General features: G+C 38.8%; 1 protein-coding gene across 5 annotated transcripts in view; it reads right to left on the bottom strand.

Annotated features, from left to right (window-relative positions):
- Positions 1–23,600, bottom strand: part of rhbdf1a (rhomboid 5 homolog 1a) — a 75,665-nt gene that overhangs the window by 17,864 nt on the left and 34,201 nt on the right. For 3 of the 5 annotated variants that reach the window (XM_079610472.1, XM_079610473.1, XM_079610471.1), the window contains 2 exons: positions 5,300–5,444; positions 5,072–5,211 (listed from right to left, as the gene is read on the bottom strand). In XM_079610472.1, coding sequence (XP_079466598.1) covers positions 5,072–5,211; positions 5,300–5,416 — 257 coding nt within the window. In that variant the 5' untranslated portion in view covers positions 5,417–5,444. Of the gene's footprint in view, positions 1–3,205; positions 3,314–5,071; positions 5,212–5,299; positions 5,445–23,600 lie in introns of all 5 variants that reach the window. The other 2 variants (XM_079610469.1, XM_079610470.1) reach the window with 2 other exon arrangements.

Here is a 23,600-nt window from a genome sequence, read left to right as displayed (position 1 = left end):
GATTTCCCCTGGTGCAGATTTTGGTCACACAGATTTGCAGCGCTGACTAACAGAAAGCTGCTTGGTTTAAAAGGGACTTCTGTGTGAGTTGTGCCTCATACATTTCTATTGATAATAGACCATGGACTTTTTTTGCTGGCGTAATTTTGTCTAATTTCGCTAATGTGCCCACATCTCAAGTCTAAGCTATGTTAACACAAAATTGATGGACTAAAAACACAAAAGTTTTTCCTTTGCGTTTTTTTTTGCGTACAGGCGACAACGTAGTCAAAACGATCCTCATTCAAACATATCCATGAAAATGACTAAAAACGCCGCATTATTCTGCCAGGTCAGTAGTTGGCGATGTCACTTTGTAAAGAAACACTACAGTATGTGTCTCCAGAGTCTGGACTGTAATACGCATGCGCATGATGTCCCAGTTTTTTAAAATTCACGTTTTTGTAGTTTATACGAAGACGATAACAGTATCGTTTCCAAAAACGTGCACTCTGAGACCTGTTGTCAAAAGCTTGCATTTTCAGGTACCCAAAATGCGACTGTCGTGTAAATGAATGGCCAAAATACATAAAAAGTAATTTTGTTGTGTAACTTTGTTGCGTTAGAGATGGCAGTTTTATGGAAATTGTCTAATTGCTTTGAAAAGTGTTCAACAACCTGCATGATTTAAAGAAGCACAAATGGAAAATAAGTTACACCAATCACAGCTACTTTCCTGTCGACTGTATATATTGTACTGTAAATAAAGCCAAGAAATAAAATAAGGTAGTACTGGTAATAAGGTTAGTCCTACAAAACAAAAAGTATGAACTATACTAATAAATTAATAAACCTCCTTCAAACAGTGACAGGATCTCTTTTTCATTATGGTTTGGTTCATGTTTCATGACAGTGGTGGCTGAGATCAGTTTTTAGAGAAGTAACCATGCTAGTTTTTGAAAATATGGTTATCAGCCAACATTTTTGTATGTGGTGTGTTTGAGATTTGAGTGCAGACCAACAATAAGCGTGTGATGAAAATCATACTGTACATACAAGCATTTCCCTACAGTTGTATGTGTGATTGTCTGATAATATTTGTATAAGCCTTGTTTTATTATTAAAATAATATATATATATATATATATATATATATATATATATATATATATATATATATATATATATGAATATTAAATGAAAAATAAACTTAGAAAATTATAAATGATGTCTTTGCAAGTAACATATAAATAGTTAAGTAACAAATAAATAAGTTGAAGAACTAACATTTCGAAAATTAAAGCAAAATATAAATTCTATATTTATGGAAAGCACATAAAAATGACTAAAACTGAAGCCTAAATGAAAATGAAAATTTAAATGATAAAAATTAAAAGCTAATTAAAAATATTAATAAATACTATAATAGAATATAAACATTGTAGCCGAGATTCCCATTGCTGTTCAGCACACACAACATGTGTGGCTATAAATCTCTAGAAAACCTGGATCGGCACCGCACAAAGAGATCTAATCTAATCTTTCTGGCAACTCACCAAGGCAATAAACATGACTCAAATTGTGGCTTATTATGTTTCATCTGAAAGACAACAAATAAAACCTGCCAGTCTGGGCACAGTGTCAAACTGTGCAAAACAACAAAAGATGAATGTGTCGTTTGAGCTCATACATTGGAATGTTTTCAGTTCAGTTGAGAAGAATGGCAACAATGTGCCGTGTTTGAAATCATAACGGTTAGAGACAGTGAGAGCATGTCATGATAAGAATCCTTATTTGCCCCTATCAAAAGACTGAAGTTATGCATGGCATGGCATGACATGTGCTGAGAATCCAAACATGTGAAACAGAAAACCACAAAATCCTCACTACTTAAACATCCACCGAGGGAGAACGCAAAGTGAACATATTCCACAGAAAGATCCTAGGGTCAAACCTCACAATTGATGACCAATAACCATTTATTATTATTATTTATCAATGTTGAAAAAAGTTGTGCTGCTTTGTGGAAACCCTGATAAAAAAAAATCAGGTTTCATGATGAATAGATGATTCAAAAGAACAGCTTTTAGACATTTTAAACATTATAAATGTCTTTACTGTCACTTTTGATCAATTTAATGCAATATTCTTTGGTATCAAATTGATTTCCATCACTTGTCCATGACTTTTGTGATTACTGAATTGAATTGAGCTCACAAACAGCTTATTCATGACTAGAAAAATTTTGATTCACTAGACCTTATGTAGCCACGCCCCTTTTCAGCGCTCAATCGTTGTCTTTTGTCTTCCAGTCTGTATTTTCACAGCTATCTTGCGTATTTATGAATGAACGGCTAGTTTTAAAATCTTCCCGGTCGACTGACATTTGTTAAGACATCTGCTTTAAACATTACAATCCTCATGATAACTTTCGTTAACTTTACATTAAGTAAATCCACTTACTCCTGGACAGCGATCCCATAGAAATATACAGAGTGACCGCAAAAACGGAAGTTCAAAGACAATATTCTAAAGATGGCTGTGCCCTCGTTTCTCTGGTGCAAAAGGTCTATAGAAATTTCCATTTCCACTGTAACATACAGCCTGGGTTTCAGTTTTGTGTTCATGGACCTTTAGGGGCCGTACACGGTACCATTTCCAACAAAAAGCTGAAAACTTATGCGTTTTGGTCGTTCATTTAAAAATGCAAACTTTCAAAGTGCAAGTTTTTGAAGACGATACTGTTATTGTCTCTGTGTAAACTACAAAACGTGAATTTGTAAAAGCGGTGAAGTCACGCGCATGCGTATCATGTAGACGCATAGTGTTTCTTTACAAAGTGACATTGCCAACTAGCCTGGCATGAATACAAAGTTGTTAATCATTTTCACTGATCCATGTGAATAGAGATAGTTACAAAGCAAAAACTTTTAGTTTTTTTAGCACATCGTTGCTGTGTAAACGTACCCTTAGTTTGTGTGTTTCTGTTTTCTTTTGTTCCAGTCACTAATTTACTTCCATAGATACTAATTACCATCCACATGTGTCTTCATTAGTTGCTAATTATCTTATCACCCTTGTGTATTTAAGCCCTCTTAGTTAGTCTTCAGTTGTCGGTTATTTTCTATATGCCGGTTTACTTTCTAAAAATGTGACCATGTTTCCTTTGCATTGTGTGTGTAGTGTGTGAGAGCTCCCTCGCCAGGCCTCCTGCGGCCCGCTGTACCTGAGCAGGGTTCTGGAGAGGGACTGATGCCTTCTGAAACCGTGCCGCCCTGCACGGTGACCCTTAATGGGCACAGTGTTAATCCTCTCAAAGTGCACCCGCCTGCTGCTGTGGACGTCCCGAGAGAGGGAGGAGAGGAAGAGCAGGGCGAAGAAAGGAAGCAGAAGAGAAAAAGATAAAAAAGAGGGAAGGAGTGTGAGAAGAACTGGAAAACTGATCAACAAGAGCCAGAGAGCAAGATTAGCTAAAAGCAGAGTATTGCAGCGGGAGGGAGGGTTACATCGGTGCAGATTTAATGAGTAGCATATGAGTGAGAGACATGTGCTAGTCATACATACACACACTCACAGAAATACACAAAACAAGGCTGAAAAGTCGTCCACACAGAAACCATGTAAACAGGCGCAAAGACACTGGTTCTTTTCAGGTTTGATTTATCAGCCATGAAATGGAGTCATGAAATGAGGAATTTCAAACCCTCTGGCACATGGAATCACATGCACTTTCCTATTACATCTCAGCGCAAAACAATCGCAGCAAACAAATCATAAGACAGGCTGGCAACATTGGCTTGCAACCCAAAAAGTACTAGTGTTGACTACGGAATCACACACAATTCTCAGATAAAAACAAAGTATGCAAGATCATGGGCTACATTGATGCACAACCAATTAAAACTATGATTAAAACTTTATCAAAATGAATGTTGGTGTAGTCGTATTAGCTTCGTTCCAAAATGTAGTGAGCTCCCTTCTAAAGGTATGGCCACATTTTCCGCTGTTCGGCAATTTTTTCGCCGGCAAAATACATTAATTTCAACTGGGGGCGAACAATTTCCCCGCTCAGATTTAGCAACAGGTTCAGGTTGGTCACACATATCGCAGCATTGACCAACAGAAAACTGCTTGGTTTGAAAGTGTCTTCTGTGTGAGCTGTGCTTCACACATCATTACACTATTGATAATAGAAAAATAATGTTTGTTTTTTTTGTCCAAAAATGTCATCAAAATTTCGCTAATGTGACCACAACTTAAGGCAGCATCCTAATTGAGATTGAACCTCACTGGAGAGTGTGCTCCTTAGGGGGTGCATACATAACAGACAAATATTAGGTAAAAAGTCAAGTGTTTTTTTACAGACATATATTTTTAGACATTGGTCTCACTTCATCCGCCATCTTGGATTATGTTTTTACTGAAGCTGTCTCATTGCATTATGTGTCATTGCAGTCTTCGTTTAGATCAGGGGTGCCTACAAAGTTCAGCTCCAACCCTGATCAAGCACAACTGCACTACTAATAATGGGCTGCGTCCGAAAATCGCATTCTTCCCTACTATATGGTGGGTGAAAAACAGCATGTGACAAAAGAGGTAGGCCTATGTCTGAATTCACAGTTCTCATAACACAGTAGGCAAAAAGTCCCCGGATCACCTACTACTTCCGGCGTGATTCTGAAGTGTGCATATGAGGGACACTTTACTATACCTGCCATTTGTCTCATGATAATGACAACATGGCAGATGTAGTACGACCAGATTACATCCATGCTACACACATACATGCTATTTTGAATGTCCTTTTTGAGCAGTTGAAAAACAATTACTCTTTCAAAATAAGTATCTCCTCAAGAGGTGTATGCGATTCGGACGCAGCCAAGATCATCAGGAGCACTTGATGATGACAGACAGGTGTGTGGCATCAGGGTTGGATCTGAACTCTGCAGGTAGGTAGATCTCCAGGAACAGGATTTGGCAATGCTGATTTAGACTATGCCTTAAAATGTCTATGTAGACACAGCTTACTAGGAACAGAGTTTGACCTTTGGTAGAGACATGAACCTCAGGCCACATGTAATGCCTCCCCTACCTCTTGATGGTTTGGGTGATTGAAGACTGACGCTGGAAAGCAGGTCGACGGGGGTCAAAGAGATCCCGTGGAGGGGACGGGAGATGAGACGTTTCCACTGGCATACTGACGCTGCGATGGAAACCGTGCCTCTTCACTGGCTGCAAAAAGAGAGACATGGACAAGATTGGAAACCAGGGCTAAACTCACTTGTACTTAGAAGGACATTTAGAGAGACCAATGCTGTACCTTGACAAAAACGGGAGGTTCGTCCAGGGACACCTGAGCGGTGGGAATGTTCAGTTTTAGCCATGGAGGCTTCTTGCGCTGCAGGCTGCTGGTGCTGTCGCGTCTGGGTTCAGCCATGCTGCCTGCCTCTCCTTAGACCTGCCAGCTACAGAGAGAGAGAGAGGAGAGAGAGAGAGAGAGAGAGAGAGAGAGAGAGAGAGAGAGAGAGAGAGAGAGAGAGAGAGAGAGAGAGAGGTGAATCCTCAAAAGAATTGCAGTGTGGAATTAAATCCTAAATTCAAGAAGTTAATCCTCAAAGTTGAGGCTCTGTTGTACTGATAAGGTCCATGACTAATGTGGGGAATGGGACACTAAATGCGCTAGACAGTATGCAGCATACAGCCTCAGGGTTCCTCATATTTGTTGCCTTGCCAATATTTTAAACTATGTAACTCCAATGCTATACATTTATAAACGTACTTCTGTCAGGACCACTATCGTCAAATATGATTGACAATTAGCATATGGTTTGGATTGGCGGTATGTTTCCGTTCTGGCCGAGAACTCCCTGCGCATCCATGCAGCCTAGCATTATTAAGAGCAAGGAGAGCAGCAATAACCCCCCTTGGGGTAAACAGAACAGAACCAACATGAATGTATGCAAATATATTTAATTCAAGATTTTAAAGTACAACATCATTCGAGAATTTATTCTGATTCAAGGGGAATCAGAATGTCAAATCCTGACTGGGAGAGGAGGAGCTGGGGATAGAGGAGGGTAATTCGCTCCTGAGAAACGCGATAGCTGCTGATAATACTGAAGGAGCTTATATATGTATACGGTGATAGGCGTCGTATTCCTATAGGTAGATGTGGATCAGCTGAGAGTCAGCTGATGCGAGCTTGACTAACGTGACCTGCCAGAACTAACGCTACGCTTGATTTTTGCTCAAAAAACACACTATTGCTATTTTGCATTCTCTGTACAGTATACATATACTGCAGCAGCATACCACACATACTAGCATGCCATTCATAACCAATGTCTAATTAAAAGTACTTGTTGTACCACAAGATGGCAGTCTAAAGTCATCACAAGATAAACAAGGGCCCAAATATCCGGTAAACCTTCCTGCTGCTGAGGAGGAAACCATAAAATGTAAATAAATAGCCGTTTTCTCATACGTTTACATTCACTCAACACACTCATATCCACTTAACTGACTAATAAACATTTCTACTGTGGGGGTGGAAAAGTTTATTGTCAGTAGATTAAGCCTACCCTCTCATTAAAAGTGCTACTTTGTGGCGGCGCAGGAATTTGGTGAGAGGCCATCATTAGTGTGTCTTCCCGCTGCATATTCCCACACAGCTTGAGCAGAGAGTTTAGCAGATCAATGCAGCGTGGACTCAGCAGACGAAGAGCACTAAACCAACACTGTTTCTGCCTTTCTCCATTCAGTGAACACTGCTTGTCAAGATGTCAGATCAGAGCACAGAATAGAAATCTGCTACCCAAACTGAGACCAATGTTTTTTTGGGTGGAATTTAGACCGAATTCAAATCAGGTCTTCATGCTATCAGTTTTTTCAGATTCAGATTTGTTATGGAAGAAAACTTATCTTTTTTTTAACCCTTTTTTTTTTTAAGGGTTCTGGTTTTGGTTTAATCTTAAAGGCATAGTTCACCCAAAAATGCAAATTTTCTCATAATTTCTCAACAATTTTATCACCCACATGCCTTCCCAAATATGCGTAGAGTTAAAGATATTTACAGTGTCCCAACTTTGTTTAAAGGGAATCATTTGCAGTGCAAAGCAAAATATAATTGAAATTATTCAGAGAGAATGACTCCTTATGACTCCTGATTGTTATAAAATAACAGATACTAAACACTTAAGTCAAGTCGAATCACCTTTATACAATACAGATAGTTTTAAAGCAGCTTTACAGTGATAACAGGAAAATTCGATGAGATGCAAGAGTTCATACAGTGTCATTGTTATCAGTTTAGTGCTGTTTCAGTTCCGTTGTAAAGATCATCAATTATTAAATTAGTTTAATTCATCTATAAAGAAGCTCTGCAGAAAACAGTGATGTCATCATCATAAAAAAATTAAACAACAGAATTCTGTAGAATTTGCAGAATCCCTCATAATTGTTCCTAACTACTAAGCAAAACATAAATGCAGATTTTGACACATTTAAATGTGTTTTATTACTAAAACTCTTTAGGAACATCTGTCTTCAACTACATATTGTCTTTTACAGTAAACATCCAGCCAGAAATGAGTCAGATATTTATTCAATAACCACTTTGATGGACTTAAAAAGTAATTCACGAGCAAGTGAATCATAATAACTTGTCAGTTTGTGGGTCTTTTTTGTCTGAGTAATAACTTATAAGAATCTATTGTACATGATCCAGTGGTGTTTTTGCTTTTGCACGCAGTCAGTGAAGACAACACAATAGAAAGACAAGTTTATTGTCTTTGTGTTATTTCACAATACTGCAAACTCATAAATCAGAGGAAAATATAATTTCTTCTGCTTTGATGCATTGATTCAGCTACGAGTGCTCAAAAACTTTTCTGCAACCCATTAATTATTCGAAAAGTCTTTTGCTTTGACAAGGGAGTGATGTGGAGGCAAAGGCAGTCTTTCTGGGATATATATTCACCCCTCGGGAAGGCCTTCAAATCTGCTTTTGGTTATACTTAACAAAACAGATTTTACAGCAAACCACTCATGATGGAGTGATGATGGAAGAAGGCACTGTGAAAAATATAAATCACAGAAGTTCATAAATCTTGAATCTTGTAGAACCTGAGTGAAAGTTTAAACTTTAAACTCATCAAAATAGCTACGTATCAGCAGGCACCAGGCAAGAAAGAAGCCCTGCGTCTGCAGCTCATGCTGGAAAGTGAAACACTCTCATTGTCCATGAGAAAGTTCCTGCCCGCTGAAGAGGAATGTGGACTGATATCATCACTGGCCGTTCAGTGTGTGTGCAGTGTGATGACTGTGAGATTACAGAGCAGACAGGAGCAAAGCCCCAGCTTTGAGGACACCCCTGTCGGGCCATGCCAATGGTTTCCCACCACAGATAAGGGCTTGGGTGATGGTGGAGGTCAAAATATAAAGGTCTCAGTATTTTGTGCTCATTTACTGTATATTGCGATAGTTATACATTTGATCTCAAATTGATTAACTGTATTGTCACTAGAGCAGTGGTACTTAAATGGCGGACCGCAGCTCGGTTCTGGACCCTGGCTTGGTTCCATCCACCCGCGGGACATAATTGCGCCGTTTTACCGTTAATACAGTTTAAAGTAAGCGCATCAAAACAACGGAGCGGTTCACACTACAAGCGCTCTGTCGTTTACAGTAATGATCTTTCAGCACTACTACACCCTCTAATATTTTTTGAGGATTCATTCAAGCCCTTTGTGAGTGCAATTGACCGTTCGCAAAAGCCACGCCCCTTAGTTATTGTTACTACGCCCGTCAAACAATTGAGAACCAGACACATGGCTGGGTTGAGCTCCATACATTAAGTGATTGGTTTTGGAGTAATGCAGCAGACATATCCTCCAGGGCACGACAGAAAGTAGACAGAATAGCGCGCGGGAGCACATGCACTAAACAGTTTTGTAAAATTATATATCAATCATTTTTATTTGATCATATAGCCTATCATTTTACAAAACTGTTTTGCGCATGTGCTCCCGCCGCCGCGCGCGCTATTTCAGTCACAACACTGCAATCAGAGGACGCGCTGAAACCATCAACTCTCGATGCTGTTCTCTTCATTCATAACTCAAACTACTGAGAAGGATATATTTGTGTAAATAGTTGTGCAACTGCGCGAACTTTGTTTTGAAGTTTAATGTTTGAGTTCCAGAGGAATTTGTGACTGTGTTCCTGTTCAACCACATCAAAGTTGTGTCCTAATTAGTAAGTCCGTGCTTTTTCTCTTTTTTTTCTCTTGTTTGCTGACTGATGAGGGGGCCGCCGTGCCGTAGTGAAACGGTGTTTGTACATGTAGCCTATTTTTTTATTATAGTTGCAAGCAATCATAAAATACAGCAAGTTTTAAGCCCGTGCAGACCTCACTGCCATAGGCGCATCGTTGCACTATCTTGCTGAAATCGGAATGTTTGACGGAGGTCCTTCTCCTTAGTTACAGTTGCTGAGCTAGGATTGGACGAGAACCGTTAGAGGGCGGGGTTTTGCGAACGGTCAATTGCTTCTATGAGAAGAATAAATGAATGAGAATGAACGCAGAAAATACTATAATTTTTATGTGACTCCGAACGTTCGACTAAACCAGGTTTGTTAACGCGTGGCACCTTTAGACTTTTAGACTCTTTAGAAAAAAATGTCGCCTGTCAATCACGCAATATCCGCGCTATCCTCGGTTTCTGCTCATACTGCCATAGCCATGACGTAACCATGGTGACAGACGTGGACAACTGAGTAGTGCGTAACGTTTAGCGGCACGCTGTTCTTATTTCGTTCAAACATTATGGACCATGGCAAGCAGACTTTGGGACAAAAAAGGAGAACTAAAATAAAACTCAATGTCGGCGTGGCGTTTTCGAGATGCCGAGAGCTCCACGTCCGTGACAAACTTGGACTTGACAGAGCTTCACGAGTCACGACTTGACAGCGACACCGCTCTTGCACATACTTTATTAGACAGGTGAGAAAATGTACATAAAACAAATTAATGTTATATAGCTCAACATGATAAAATGTTAGAATATGATCTGTATGTTATTCTAATGTTGATCTAGCTTACTAGTAAGCTGCTAGTTTCATATAGCAAACGAACTAACACATAGAATAACATTATAACTTTCAACACACTCAAATGCTGTTTAGTGTGATATTGTAACGTTAGACCAAGTGTAACAGCGCTGCGTTACCTCACAAGTTTAATTCGTCAAATAAACTGACCTGTGTGAGTAGTAATTCAGCACTTGCGGGTAGTTCGGTAGAATTAAATATCCTTTTTCCTTTAGATCCGTGGGACTCGCGTGTGATATCTGTCCCTTATTAGCAATCACGCCCTGCTTCATACCACTGTAATGTTAAAAAATATGAATGTTTTCACTCATCCATTAACATTATTAGATCCATCAGCTTGACAGCCAGTCCCATCATTCAGCTCGTCACTGCGTCATAAACCTACGCCTTTGTTATTGTAAGAGGTTAGCGACCCCTAGCGGCGAAAAAAACATTACATATTGTAGCTTTAAATAATGGCGCAAATACCAGTAAATTGACAAACGCAAACCTTAGTAAATCAACTTGCGTGATCCCACCTCTCCTCCCAAAAATGTTGCATCTGAAATGGAAACGCCAACAAATTAATATGTATGGTCAGCCGCAAAAATAACTGTGCACTAATTTTTCACTGTGCGTCTTCAGTAAATCTTAACTAGTTTTTAATGCCAAAAGTGGGTTTGTGCTGGAGCAAGCTTTAAGTAAATCTGGCCCTTAATGTAAAAAAACAACAAAAAACTGATAAAACATCTGATCTTACCTTTTTATATTCATATCCAGTTGTGAGAAATATTTACTTTTTTTGGTAAATATTGTTAAAAGTTCTGCTTTGGCTCTCGGGGCCCAATATTCACATCTTTAAGAATATTTAACACTATATTTTTTATTTTACAAAGCACTACAGCTGCCCCGATGGAAATGTATAACTGTTCCAAAAAAATATTGTCTGAACCTCTTCTGGGAAGGAAATATAGAGACTGGGCCTCTTGGAACTTTCACTGAATACCTAATATGCGCTATAGGATAAAAAAAAAATTAGGTCCAAACAGATACTTCAAACAAGCAAAGATTTACGTAGTGTAGCTTTAAACAAGCCAACAGATGTATCTCAAATATTTCGCAAAAGTATTTGATAATGTCCAGCCCCACCACAGAAAGGAACCACCTGCCAGGTTCAATATCCAAACAGACCCATTACAGAAATCTAATCCTGACTTTTAAGCATGTCAGAACCCAAATTGGCTGATTCTGATAGGCAACGATTATGTTTGACGCAGGAGTCCAAAAGGAGAAGACGCAGTTGTGCTGTGTGATAGGCCACTGGAGAGGCCTGAGGGAGACACATGAAAGCTTCCTGTCAGTCCTTGAGTCAGAACAGACCACCGTGACGGTTTAATGTCTGTATCAGTATACACGATCAACTCATTAATCTGGCCACTAAATCACACGACAGGCTGATTACCGACTGCATGAGAGCCATCAGCCCCGGGTCTGCACATTGCATTGTGGGATTACGGTAATTATCTTCTACACCCCTGTCATTTGACTCCAACCCCTACAGCTTCCCTTCCTGTGAAGCTAATATGTAGCATGTGCCTGGGTTTATGTTGCAGATGCCTACGGTTAGTTTGAAAGAGAGCTGATGTTACATTGCCAGCAATTAATTCCCTCAATTTTACAGCAACATCTTAAACATTATAGCACTGACCTGTCAATCACAGAAGCATGTTTTTGGGATAGACTTCTTGCTGGTTTCTCGAGCCTGTGCATGTATGGACATTGTGGCATCCATCTCAAGGCTGCACATGTCGGATATCCCCAGGAGAACCATGGGAAGAGCCGCACAAGGCCAGCTGTGTGTTTTGTAACACTTCATAAACTATCAGCAATTGTGTAAGACGCTGGACAGCTGTAGCCTAATGCATTATGTAGATGAGATGAGATGTATACAGTTATGAATTCTATTGAGGGTTGGAGCCAAAGCAACTCGCAGTACACTTTTTAAAGGAATTAACACTCTGCAATGTAATTGATTTGACTGGACTGACACTATTGGATGAGAAGTGAGCTGGATAATGACACCACTGTTTTCTCCAGAGCTGCTTTATAGATGAACTCTTTTCATAATAGATGAACTTTACAGTTATTGAACTAAACTGAATCAACACTGAACTGATTTCAACTGAATAATGACTGTTTGCTATCGTCTATTTAGAGTTGCTTTACAGCAGAATTGAATTCTGTTAGCATCATTGAATATTTTTTTTCCTGTTTATCACTGTAAAGCTGCTTTGAAAACAATCTGAGGGGTTCAATTTGTTCACATTAGTTCAAATATCAAACTAACAACAAAGTTTTTTTTAGCAGCATTTATTACATTAAATTAATTATTATAATGCATTAATTAACACAACTTGAAAAGTTGAAAAATATTCACTACGATTTGAAAGTTTGGGCTCATCAAGATTTTAAAAAAAGAAAAGAAAGTAAAGCTTTTTTATTAGAAAGGACGGATTAAATGACAGTTGAGACTAAAGATTTCTAAATGCTGTTCTTTTAAACTTTCTTTTCATTAAAGAATCCTGAAAAAAATGATCACAGTTTCCACAAATATATCAAGCAGCACAACTGTTTTCAACATTAATAATAATAATAATTGTTTCTTGTACAGCAAATCAGATCATTTTATAATGATTTCTGAAGGATCATGTGACACTGAAGACTGGAGTAATAATGCTGAAAATTCAGCTTTGATCACAGGAAATAAATTACATGTTAAAATATATTAACGTAGAAAAAAGTTCTTTTAAATTGAAATAATATTTCCCAATATTACTTACAAAGAAATGCAGCCTTGGCGAGCATAAGAAGCTTCTTTTGAAAAACAAAGAAATCTTACTGAAACCAAACGTTTGAAAGGTATCGTGTATAGTATAAATGATCATTAATCAAGATTAATAAATGCTGTAATTATTAACAGACATTCAATAATGTTAACATATAAAATCTGAATTTGAAGTGTTACCAATTTAACTAGCAAAATGTCCAAGCCACTCTTTTCCATAGAATAAATGTGATAAAAGGTGATCTGTTGTATATGAATGCCCCATCAAAGTGTCTTCAGATGTTGGATGCTGTGTTTCATGCTTTAAGGTTTATTTCAAATTGCAGACCCCTCACTCATCACTGTACACTTTACTCCACAGTGAATTTGCCCTCTCTGTCAAATCGCCGGCTTACTCACCTTTATATTTTTATTTATAAGGGCATCATAGGCAGGCTACCATGCTACATATCCGAATTTCTTTCTTTTACACAGAGTACTTATGGTTTACGGTCCCAGAAAATTCTCTCATTGAATGTACCTCAAGCCCGGACAGAGTTTTTCAAAAAGGCTTTCATGTTTTTTGCACCTTCAACTTGGAATGACCTACAGAAAACACTTAAACTACAGTGTCTAGTTTTTTAAACGTTATGCTAAATCTATAGAACATGAGTCCATCCACATGTGCAAATGTTTTAAGTAATGGCACTTTTATTTAATTGAAATGCACTTGAGTAGTCTTTGCCTTTTTTCTTGTGTTTGTTTTGTGATTGTGTGATCTTATTTGTTATGCTATCTTGGCCAGGTCTCTCTTGAAAAAGAGATTCTATATCTCAATGAGACTAACCTGGTTAAGTGCCCGGGTGCCCCGCTCAACATCACAATGCTGATAGACAGTTAATTTAAGGTTTGAAAATAGTAGCCCATATCTTGACCCATCCACGTCACTCAAAGTTATTAATTAGGAAATTTTATGAAGGATTTTTTAATATCCTCTAGTCAGAGACAGTTTAGCAGGTCATGGGAAGGATATCCTTGAATGAGAGCGATATCCTTGAGGAGAGAGACCACGGATTGATTTCTACACATGGCTGTCATCCAAAGGATATGAGACTTCTTTAAAGGTTTTCATTCAGATTTATGCTTCCACAAAGAAAAGGAAATTGACCCACTCAAGAGCTTCAAAAAGATCACTTGTATCAAAGTTACAAAGCAAGTGAATAGCACCATGTCGAGATGAACTTTCCATCAGGGTTTTAGCGTTCTCTCTTCCTGACTGCATCATGTGGCGTCACTAAATGTTTTTTCTTTTTATGTAGCCATTTAGTGATTTGTTTTGACTGTCCGTTTAGATCAAAAGAAAGAAAATCTCGGCTTTCATCTTGACGTTACATTGTTCGCGATTAGCTTCCTGCCCTTGTGCTACCCACGAGCTAAAACTTCCTGTCTCGAGACATAATCATACTTTAACTGGTATTTATTTACAGAAGACTAAAGTGTTGCTAGTGCGGGTGGAGGGAATTCAAGATATAGGTTAACATGCAAACACATATTGGCTGTTGAGTTTTCTCTCGCTAAGACACAACAGTCTATTTATACAAACTTTATTGTGCTTTTATGATTAATTTATTTATGATCTGTTCACACCACAACTGAATACAACAACTGGCAGAATGAGTGCTAGTCAAGCATGACAGGTCATGTAGTAATGGATTGGGACACTTTTTAGAGCGGTGAGACTTTAGATGCTAACAGTAGCATGCAGGGTGTGTGTGTGTGTGTGTGTTGGGGTGTGCCCTTCTGTTTCCACATCTCAAGCCACTCAAGAAAGACCCTCACCACCAGCAGACCAAATGGAAACTTCCTGTCTGAGATTTTCCACCATTTGGGCCTAATATAGAACACCCGGGCGAGCCAGATACGATTGTTTTTGGAGAAATCTATCTGATTGGACGACCTGCCACTGCCATCTGTTTGTTAAAGGTCTATGATTTAGATGGTAAACTCTTTCCCATTTTCCAGGTTAATATGCACAGTCTACGATACATATAATGCTATTTTCAAAACCTTGCTCTGCTCAAGCCATGGCGTCATTTTGGGGCAAGTAAAAGGGATTTTAGTATAATTCTAAAATTTCCACCTTCAGGTCGTGGTGCACGTGTCTTTTTGCTGTGAAATCTTTACTGATTTTTATAATGTAAACATAATAAGAACTGGGCTGAAGCATCTTGAGTTTACTTGATTATCCAGACATCTTTTTTTGTTTTGTTAAAATGTGAATATCAAATATGATCTACCCGGCTTTTGAGGAATGTTTATTTGTACATCTCTCGATCATCATTGTATGGCATAAATGTTCCCCCGACAATATAAACAACAGAGCTTTGATTATAAAACAAAGATAATTTTACTAAGACATTATTGAGAGATATAATGACCAATTTAATGGTGCTTTTTCTTTCTTTTCTTTTTTTTTTTAAGATCAACAGTCCCAGTCTCTATACATTGTATAAAAAGAAAAAAATGTCTTATTTTGTGTTTCACAGAGGTTGGGAACAACATGAGGGCGAGTCATGTGAATTTTCCATGAGAACATTCCCTCTAGAAAGCAATCTAGCACTTCATGAGAAGAGGAGAGCACTGAGTTCAAGCCAACCCAGTCTCATGAAAAAAACATCTATTTCATAAGGTTGTAAGGCGGCGATTTTATATGAATTTGTATGATGCGAAGCATGAAGGTCCACCTCTAAACCTAACCATCAGCATGTCAAATGAGATCATACGAATTATCCACAAATTCACCAAAACATAAAATAGATACAAACTGCCATTATAGTGTATTGGTTTAATCAGCATGTTCTCCAGATACTCATGTCGCGCATGCGTTTGTGTTTATTTGGAGCAACAGTGTTTGATGAAAGAGCCCCGGGGCAGAAGGAAGAGGTTTAATGATTGGGGCAAAAGAACACAGTGATGGATGACCTCATTTATTTGTGTGTTTGAAACACTGGACACATCCTTCCTGAAGGCTGAACATCCTGGCCTTGAGGAAGGCTTCTCTCTCTCTTTTTCTTTCTGTCTCACTCCCCACAATTTCTTGGACCTATAGTTCTTGCACACACAAGTGTCCGCTCTGCTCGCAGCATTTATAATGTGATGTCTTTATTTCCCAGTCACAGAGAGTTTAAATTCCCCCAGTTGCACAATACCCACGAAGCAGCCAACACAGTTATTTCCGCTCATGCCAAGCTGACTCCTCCTTTCCCCTCGTACACTACCAGCAGTGTGCCTAGAGGATCTGCCCAGTCTCAACAAATCAGCCTGAAAGGAATTCCCCTTTTACTCCCAAACATGGAAAAACTAACAGTTGGACTTTAAACTGTAGCCTTGTGTAACTATTCTACCCAGACGCAGTGCAAGTCAATGGTCGTGATGAAGGATACATGTTGAGGCAACGCTGTTTGTCAGGCTAGTTGGGATGAGGTCTGTGTATTAAGGATGGAATATGAGAATGTGTGTTTAAAAAAAAAAATCAGCATAAGTACAAACAGGGCTTTCGAAGCGGAGGAACCCTTTCATAGTTCCTGGAACTATTGGCGGAAGTACCCGCTTTTTTAGCGTGTTCTCACCACAGGAACTGGGAACGATTTTAGTTCTAGGAACGCCTTTTACTTCAGAGTACAGTCAAACCAACCCAGCACTATGAACAACCAGTGACATAAGTGTACGTTGATTGACCAAACGCCCGCGAAACACCTGCACCCGCCATTTTTTTAAAAGCCATGTACACACAGTTTATAGCCTATATATTTACTCCTTGAACATGGAAAAAGAGTGATAGATGGACTGATGCCAAAGTACAGGCACTTTACGCTGAGGAAATCCAGCGTGACTTTGAAGAGACAAAGCGAAAAATTATTCTATTTCTGCATTATTAATAACAAGCACTAATAATATCCTGAACATCAATTAGCAATCCAACAATAAGCGACACTGGGCATCAACCACACGGCAAACGATATTTTTTGTATACCGTTTAATTTCTTTGTGTAACAGTTCCATCTAATAACGTGTAAGATAGGACTGTTAAACAGATCGTAAATTAATAAAGACAGAGGATGTGAGCGTTATGTGCTCAGGCTAAGTCGTTCTCAGCGCCGCCAAAATAAAAGTCTGCCGTACCGTCAAAATAAAATCCACAACAACCACAGAAGCAGGACGTAAGTGACGGCTTACGTCACTTTAAAGTCGGCATGAAATCAAAATTGACCCTATTTACTTTGTTAGCGGATATTACTAGTCTTGTGGTGAACGATTAATCCGTGCAAGTTAATACACAGAAAAAATAGTTTGCCGAAGTTATCTTTAATCAAAATCTGAAAAGTTACTTCCGGTCTGGAATGATTCTTTTTCTGATGACGTAGGTTTGGCGGCTTGGGTTGGTTAAACGCTTAACCCCTCCCCTCAAACCGTTACTCTGCTATGGGCGAGAGATGGAGAGGAGGAGTGCTAAAGTAAAACCCTGTCCTCTGTTCAATATTCCGTTGCACTCGGAAATGCGTCACAACACTTGAGAAAAGTCGTTTGCAACTTCCGGTTCACGCGGACTTTAAAGTTCCACCTGGAGGTGTGAATGCAAACCGAAAAATGGTCCTTCTCAGGGGACTGTCCTGGTGGATAGTTCCTATTAGTTCTTATAACTACCGGTGCGAAAGCCCCTATTATTAGCAATTCATCAAATAAAACAGCTGAGAATGCCATTATATCTCCAGCAAAAGCAACTGAGCAACATGATATTCTGGGTGTGTTCTGTTGTGTAACTGCAGCTCATCTTCAGTCTGTCTATTTCGTGCAGATTCTGGCTTTTTAAAAATCTTTTTATAGCTCACCAATTTTGAAGCTGAAAACAGCAGGGGAGCTGCTCAAGCTTGGTGGAAAATTCTGGACAACTTTTGAAAGAGATTAGGAGTCTAAAAATAAAGCCCATCATCTATGAGGAGAGAGAGCGGAGCCAGGTGACTGTGCTGCTACTGCACACACACTGCTGCCAGAATGACATAACCTAGGGTACAGTGCCACGCTGAGCTCACGTTTGCTCATGCTCCATATTCACATGAAGGACAAACCAGTATGACAACTAACCGCACTTCAGCAGAAAGGAGAAAAATAATTCTTAAAGTCTTCAATAGGAAATCAGAATTCAACGATTTTCCTTTCTTAATATGTAATTTATGGTTTCAATGTGCACAATTCACAGTCATTCTAAAGAAGAAGAAAAAAACCTTCCATAATCTTCCAAATCTCTATGCCATAATGCTGGTGGTTGCTAGGCGTTGCTATGCAGTTACTACTGTGTTCTGAGTGGGTTTAGTATGTTATTAGGAGGTTGCTTTAAATGTTATGCATTTTTCTAGTGTTTCTAGAAGTATGTCACTATGTGGTAGGGCTGTGCTTCCCAGTTACTAGAGTGTTCTGAGTAGGGTTTAGTATGATACTATGTGGTTGCTATGTGCGGTTATTCATTCAGACTTCGAATGCAGCCTTCGAAGGATGCAGCGTCTGAATTGGGATACAGCTAGAGTGTACAGCTAGATAAGCCACTGGATAAAATAAAGTCCCACCCTACATTATTTCCAGCTGCACAGTGTCTCACACTCACATTGCAGAAGTTAATGCATTATGTGTCATGTTGTCTTTAAAGGAGATGGGGGAGGGACGACGGTCTGCGCAGCATTCCTTCTCATCAGACGGAAATACTCCGCATAGTCACCCATCATGCTGCACACCGCTGAACTGCTCGAGACCATTACATTTCTGAGCATGGCCTGATACTGTGACATGTGACGCTCTGTCACCCCGAACCATTTCATCTGACATTAATAAACAAACACACAGGAATACCCTTTGCAGCTGACTCTCTGATCATGTATCAGGGCTGCGGTGGTCAGGACTGACTGTGTCTCAGTAGGCGGAGCTTCTGCCGTTGCCCATGTTTGCTCAGCATGTTTGCTCAGCATGTTTCAACAGCATATCGAGTCTTCCAAGAGGAAACAAAACACTTCAAAGTGATCAATTGCATTAATGAAGCATACATATTATAGCCAATGCTTAAAGTGACAGATTTTTATTTATTTATTAAAATTAAAACTCCAGTTGTTCCAAACAAGTATGTCTTTGATTCTTACATGGAACCAAAAAAAATATATATTTTGGCTGCTTTTTTCCTAAAAGTTGCTCTTTTCCGTGCAATAGGCTCTATGCACGAACGTTGCTGACATATTTCCGGTAGAATCTCAGCCAGCGCCTTTACTTCCGCATAGCGCGTTCTATAGCGAAGTGTACTAGTGACAAAACTTTAATAAAATCGTGCATAGAGCCATAGACCCTATGGAGATGAGGCTTTCAAGCTTCAAAAAGTACCATAAAAATATCATAAAAGTATGTAGTCAGCAATAGCTTTGTGATAGCTTTAGGAACAGACTAATAGTTATACAAGGAGTTATTCACTGAGAATCTTCCCCTGCAGTGGGCTGTTAACTACTGTGACCAAATCATTGAACTGATTTAGATGAATCAGGAATTAAACCGAATCAGTTATGCCCTGTTTACACCTGGTATTAAGATGCGTTTTGGTCGATCGGATCACAAGCAGAAGACGCTGAATACAGGTGTAAACGGGGTCTAAAACCGTTTGAGCTTGTCAACTTTCGACCACTTGCAGAGGTGGTCGAAAATGCATTTGAGCGGATTGCTTTTCTAGTGTAAGCGCTCAAGTGGTCAAATGTGTTCGAACAGCCACAAAAGACCATCTACTCTCCTCATACTGACCTAACGCGTAAACATTATGGGAAGTGCACTAGCCAGACAGGATTTACACTTTGGCTGGAGACCCAATTTTGGTTTGAAGTCGAAAAATGTACCAATGTTATCTCACCATTCCTGATTTCTAACACACTCTGCGTGATCTTGCGGCTGTCAAAGCAGAAACGAAAGCTGCTACTCTGCATATGTTTTTCCGTCGTCTCCGGCGTTAAACCAGGTGTAAACAGGGCCTCAGATTCAATAACGAATCATTATATGTTTAATGAACTGGACCATCTGATTCCTTAAGAAGATCTGACTCAAAAGATGATTCTTTTAAGAATCGGATATTGCTACTTTTCTCACAAACTCTCATGAAAGTGCCACGAAGAGCAAGGGCAGATGTCAAGTTATTTTTTGTGTGTGAAATGAATAATGATTTAAATTACACAAAATTATCAAATGACTTCAGAAGATTCGAAAATTGCTTACAGACTCGTATGGACCACAGCTTGAAAGCTTCAGACCCCATTCATTGTTATTCTATGGGTTAAAAAAAAAGGTTTCCATGGAAAAAGAAAGGTGCAGGTTTGGAGCAACATGATGGTGAGTAAATAATGACAGAATCTTCATTTCTGTGTGAACTATTCCTTTAACCTTCTTCAAAGTGACAGTAGAGTGCACACTAAGAATAAAAGCATGCATGGAAAGGGAGCATAATATAAATTCAAAACAAATGAAACACTGAACACTGAATCCTCTGCATTCAAGCTCCCACATTCTCCCTATATCTCACGGTCCACTGCAGCGCTGCCTCCACGGCTGCATTAAGCCGGGTGGAGGACTGATTTAATTATCACGAGCAAATTACTCAGATACTAAGTATCCTCAGCTGTTTCTCACCATGATCCAGAGGCAGAAGAATCCAGCTCCGAGTGCTGAGCTGAAACAACCTCCCCTGATTTTTGTAAGAGGTGAGGCCTCACACACCACATTGTTCAGCGACCTTTAGTTACTCACATTATTGTGCAGACATACAGTTCTCAACACTCCCATCCAGAAATAGCCTCATATATATTTAACAATCACTCGGGGGCCCTAAACTGCGGTAACAGGCATGACTCCATACATAAGTGCCACTCAACACTTCATACTGTTCAGCTTCACATCAAAACCACATATAAATGTCCCAACACTTCGGTATTTTACAAGACTCGAGAGAACAATAGGAATTTGCATAAATTTACAAATTAATTTTCTGATTTAAACATGCATCGGAGAGAACTGCACTCATGTGTGGAACCTGAAATGTCTCTGTTTTTTTTGTCCATTTAATTGAAGTCAAAGTCCTCCAATTTTCCTGTTTCACAATGTTTTTCAAAATATGTTTTCTTGTGTGTTCCACATAAGAAAGAAAGTCATCCAGGTTTGGAACGACACAAGGGTGCGTAAATAATGAGAGAATAAAACAAAAAAACCTGGATTTATCCTTTTAACGCTTTGATTTTTATGTAGTTGGTCTGAAAGTACTGCAGGGGCGAATAATCAAATTGATCAATTATTTAGCAATGCAACATCCTTGAATAATTCACCACCTTTTTTTATTTTTGGAGCATCTATAAACAAATCTCTCTGGTGACTAAACATGAGCAGAGAGAGGTCAGAGAGTCTGTTTCCTCTTGAAACCCGCAGGACAACTTTTTACTCCGTCCGTTGGAGAAACGAGCACTTGTCTGGATCACTGCAAGTGCAAGAACTATCAACCAAAGGAAAGTGCAGGTTTACATTAATTCATCTAGCAGGAACTGAGGAACATCACAAGCAATTTATTTTGTTATTTATCGATTTATCGATTTATGTACACAAGCAAAAGCCAAAGTAAAATGAAGAAATAAAGAGAAAGGAAGAGCCTTGTGGATTAGTTAGAAGAAGTGCATCTTCAGCTGTTTCTTGAAAGTTTCGATTGTCTGAGCAGATTACATGCCTGAAAACCACAAGTGAAATTGTTCCGCTTTTGCATTTTCTTTGAGACATTACATTACAAACTATATTGTCAGTATGACAATTTGTAGTGTATTTTTGTAGTGGCCTAAAAATAGTGCATAATATTTGTTTATTTCCAGGATGAATTTTGAATATGATTTTTCAATATTGACCCCACTTCCTATTAAAACTAAAATTGCTTTCTTGTCAAATGACAAACTCTGCATAAATATGTTTGTCTTGCTTCTATTGTTCTCATTTGTAAGTCGCTTGGGATAAAAGCGTCTGCTAAATGAATAAATGTGAATGTAAATATAGATTTGACTGATATCAGAAATATATTGCCAAAATATTCAATACAAACTTACTCAGCTATGTTAAGCCATCATCTTTTTACGTGAATTTTACAAAATGCTGTGAATAAGAAATTCAAGGTGGATATTTTGAAAGAGTCAGTTTCTATTTCTACTGTTCTTTTACTATAGAGGTGGTGTATTTGGCTACAGAGGGCCTGAAGTTTGTATGAATATGAGCTCCACGCTGAGTTCATGTGATGCCTACAGCTGTCAGCTCAATGTGTCAGAAGAGAATAAAATAGAGCAGGAAGCCTCAATGTAGTGAGACAAAAATCACATGACACCCAGTTACAATACACAGCCATAGTATTTACACATTTGTGGTGGACATAGAAGTTAAAGGGATAGTTCACTGACAACTCTGTCATCATTTAGAGGGTATTCAGGTCAATTGGGCCACTTTATAGCATTAACATCACTGTCACAACATTGGCATTGGGAACTATATAAATTGACTACAAATGCATGATAAGGTCAATTCTTTGAGTTAAGAGTTTACCCCTCTATAAATAAAACAAAATATGTATTTTTTTTAACAAGCATTACAGGGATCACTACAGTGACTGTTTGTCATACAGAGCATTCAATACGTGTCACTCTTTATTTCCATATAGCCAATACTAACTAGAGTGGACATGCAGAGAAGAAAAAACGTTTTATTTAAATAACCCTAACTGAAGAACATGTGTTTTGCATTCACAAGCTGGTGAGAGCAAACACAGCAGTTCATGTTTATAAAAGAGCTTTATGTGCGATGAAAACATTCTGTAACTGTCAGAGCTAAGCATTCCAAAAAGAGCATTTATTGAAACTAAGGGTACTACATTTACATGGCAACAATGTACTAAAAACGCGAACGTTTTTCCTTTGCGTTTTTCACGTACAGACGACAACGTTGTCAAAATGATCCCCGTTCGCACGGATCCACAAACACGATTCAAAATGCTTTTTTCAAAACAAAATTATTCATGCCAGTTGGCGATGTCACGTGCCTATAGACTGAACACGTAATACGTCACCGTTTTCACATATTCACGTTTTAGTAGTAGTTTACGTGTAGACAATAGGCTACTGGTATCGTTTTAAAAAAACGTGCAATTTGAAACCCGTTTCGAAAAGTTTGCATTTTTAGGCCCCCAAAACGCTGCTGTCATGAAGGGCCAAAACGCATAAAAAGTTTTCAGTTTTTATTTTAAAACGTTGTTGTGTAAAGGCCTCTAATGCAGTTAGATGCTAGTCTTTCGTTCGTAACATCGCGAAGCGTCGATTGTCGTCCACTATGACACACTATACAAGATTAAACTATCCATTCTTACGTCCCAAAGCCCTTTGTCATTTATGCATCACCACAACACCCTACATCAAACAAATCAAGCCAAAATCGAGCTGATATTGTGTAGTCTGAACCTGGCTCATTATGAACTTCTACAATTTGAGACATCATATACTGTAGATGAATACAATATCATTAACCGTCTGAATTTACAGGTCATCGATGCCTACCAGGTGATCAAAAACCTATTTATACCACTATTTATAAAATAGTGTTATTATATATATATATATTA

Source organism: Phoxinus phoxinus, assembly GCF_949152265.1.
Source record: "Phoxinus phoxinus genome assembly, chromosome: 1".
Classification (NCBI taxonomy): domain Eukaryota; kingdom Metazoa; phylum Chordata; class Actinopteri; order Cypriniformes; family Leuciscidae; genus Phoxinus; species Phoxinus phoxinus.
Note: the sequence above shows the minus strand (reverse complement) of the source record. Positions and strands in the feature narration are given on the sequence as shown.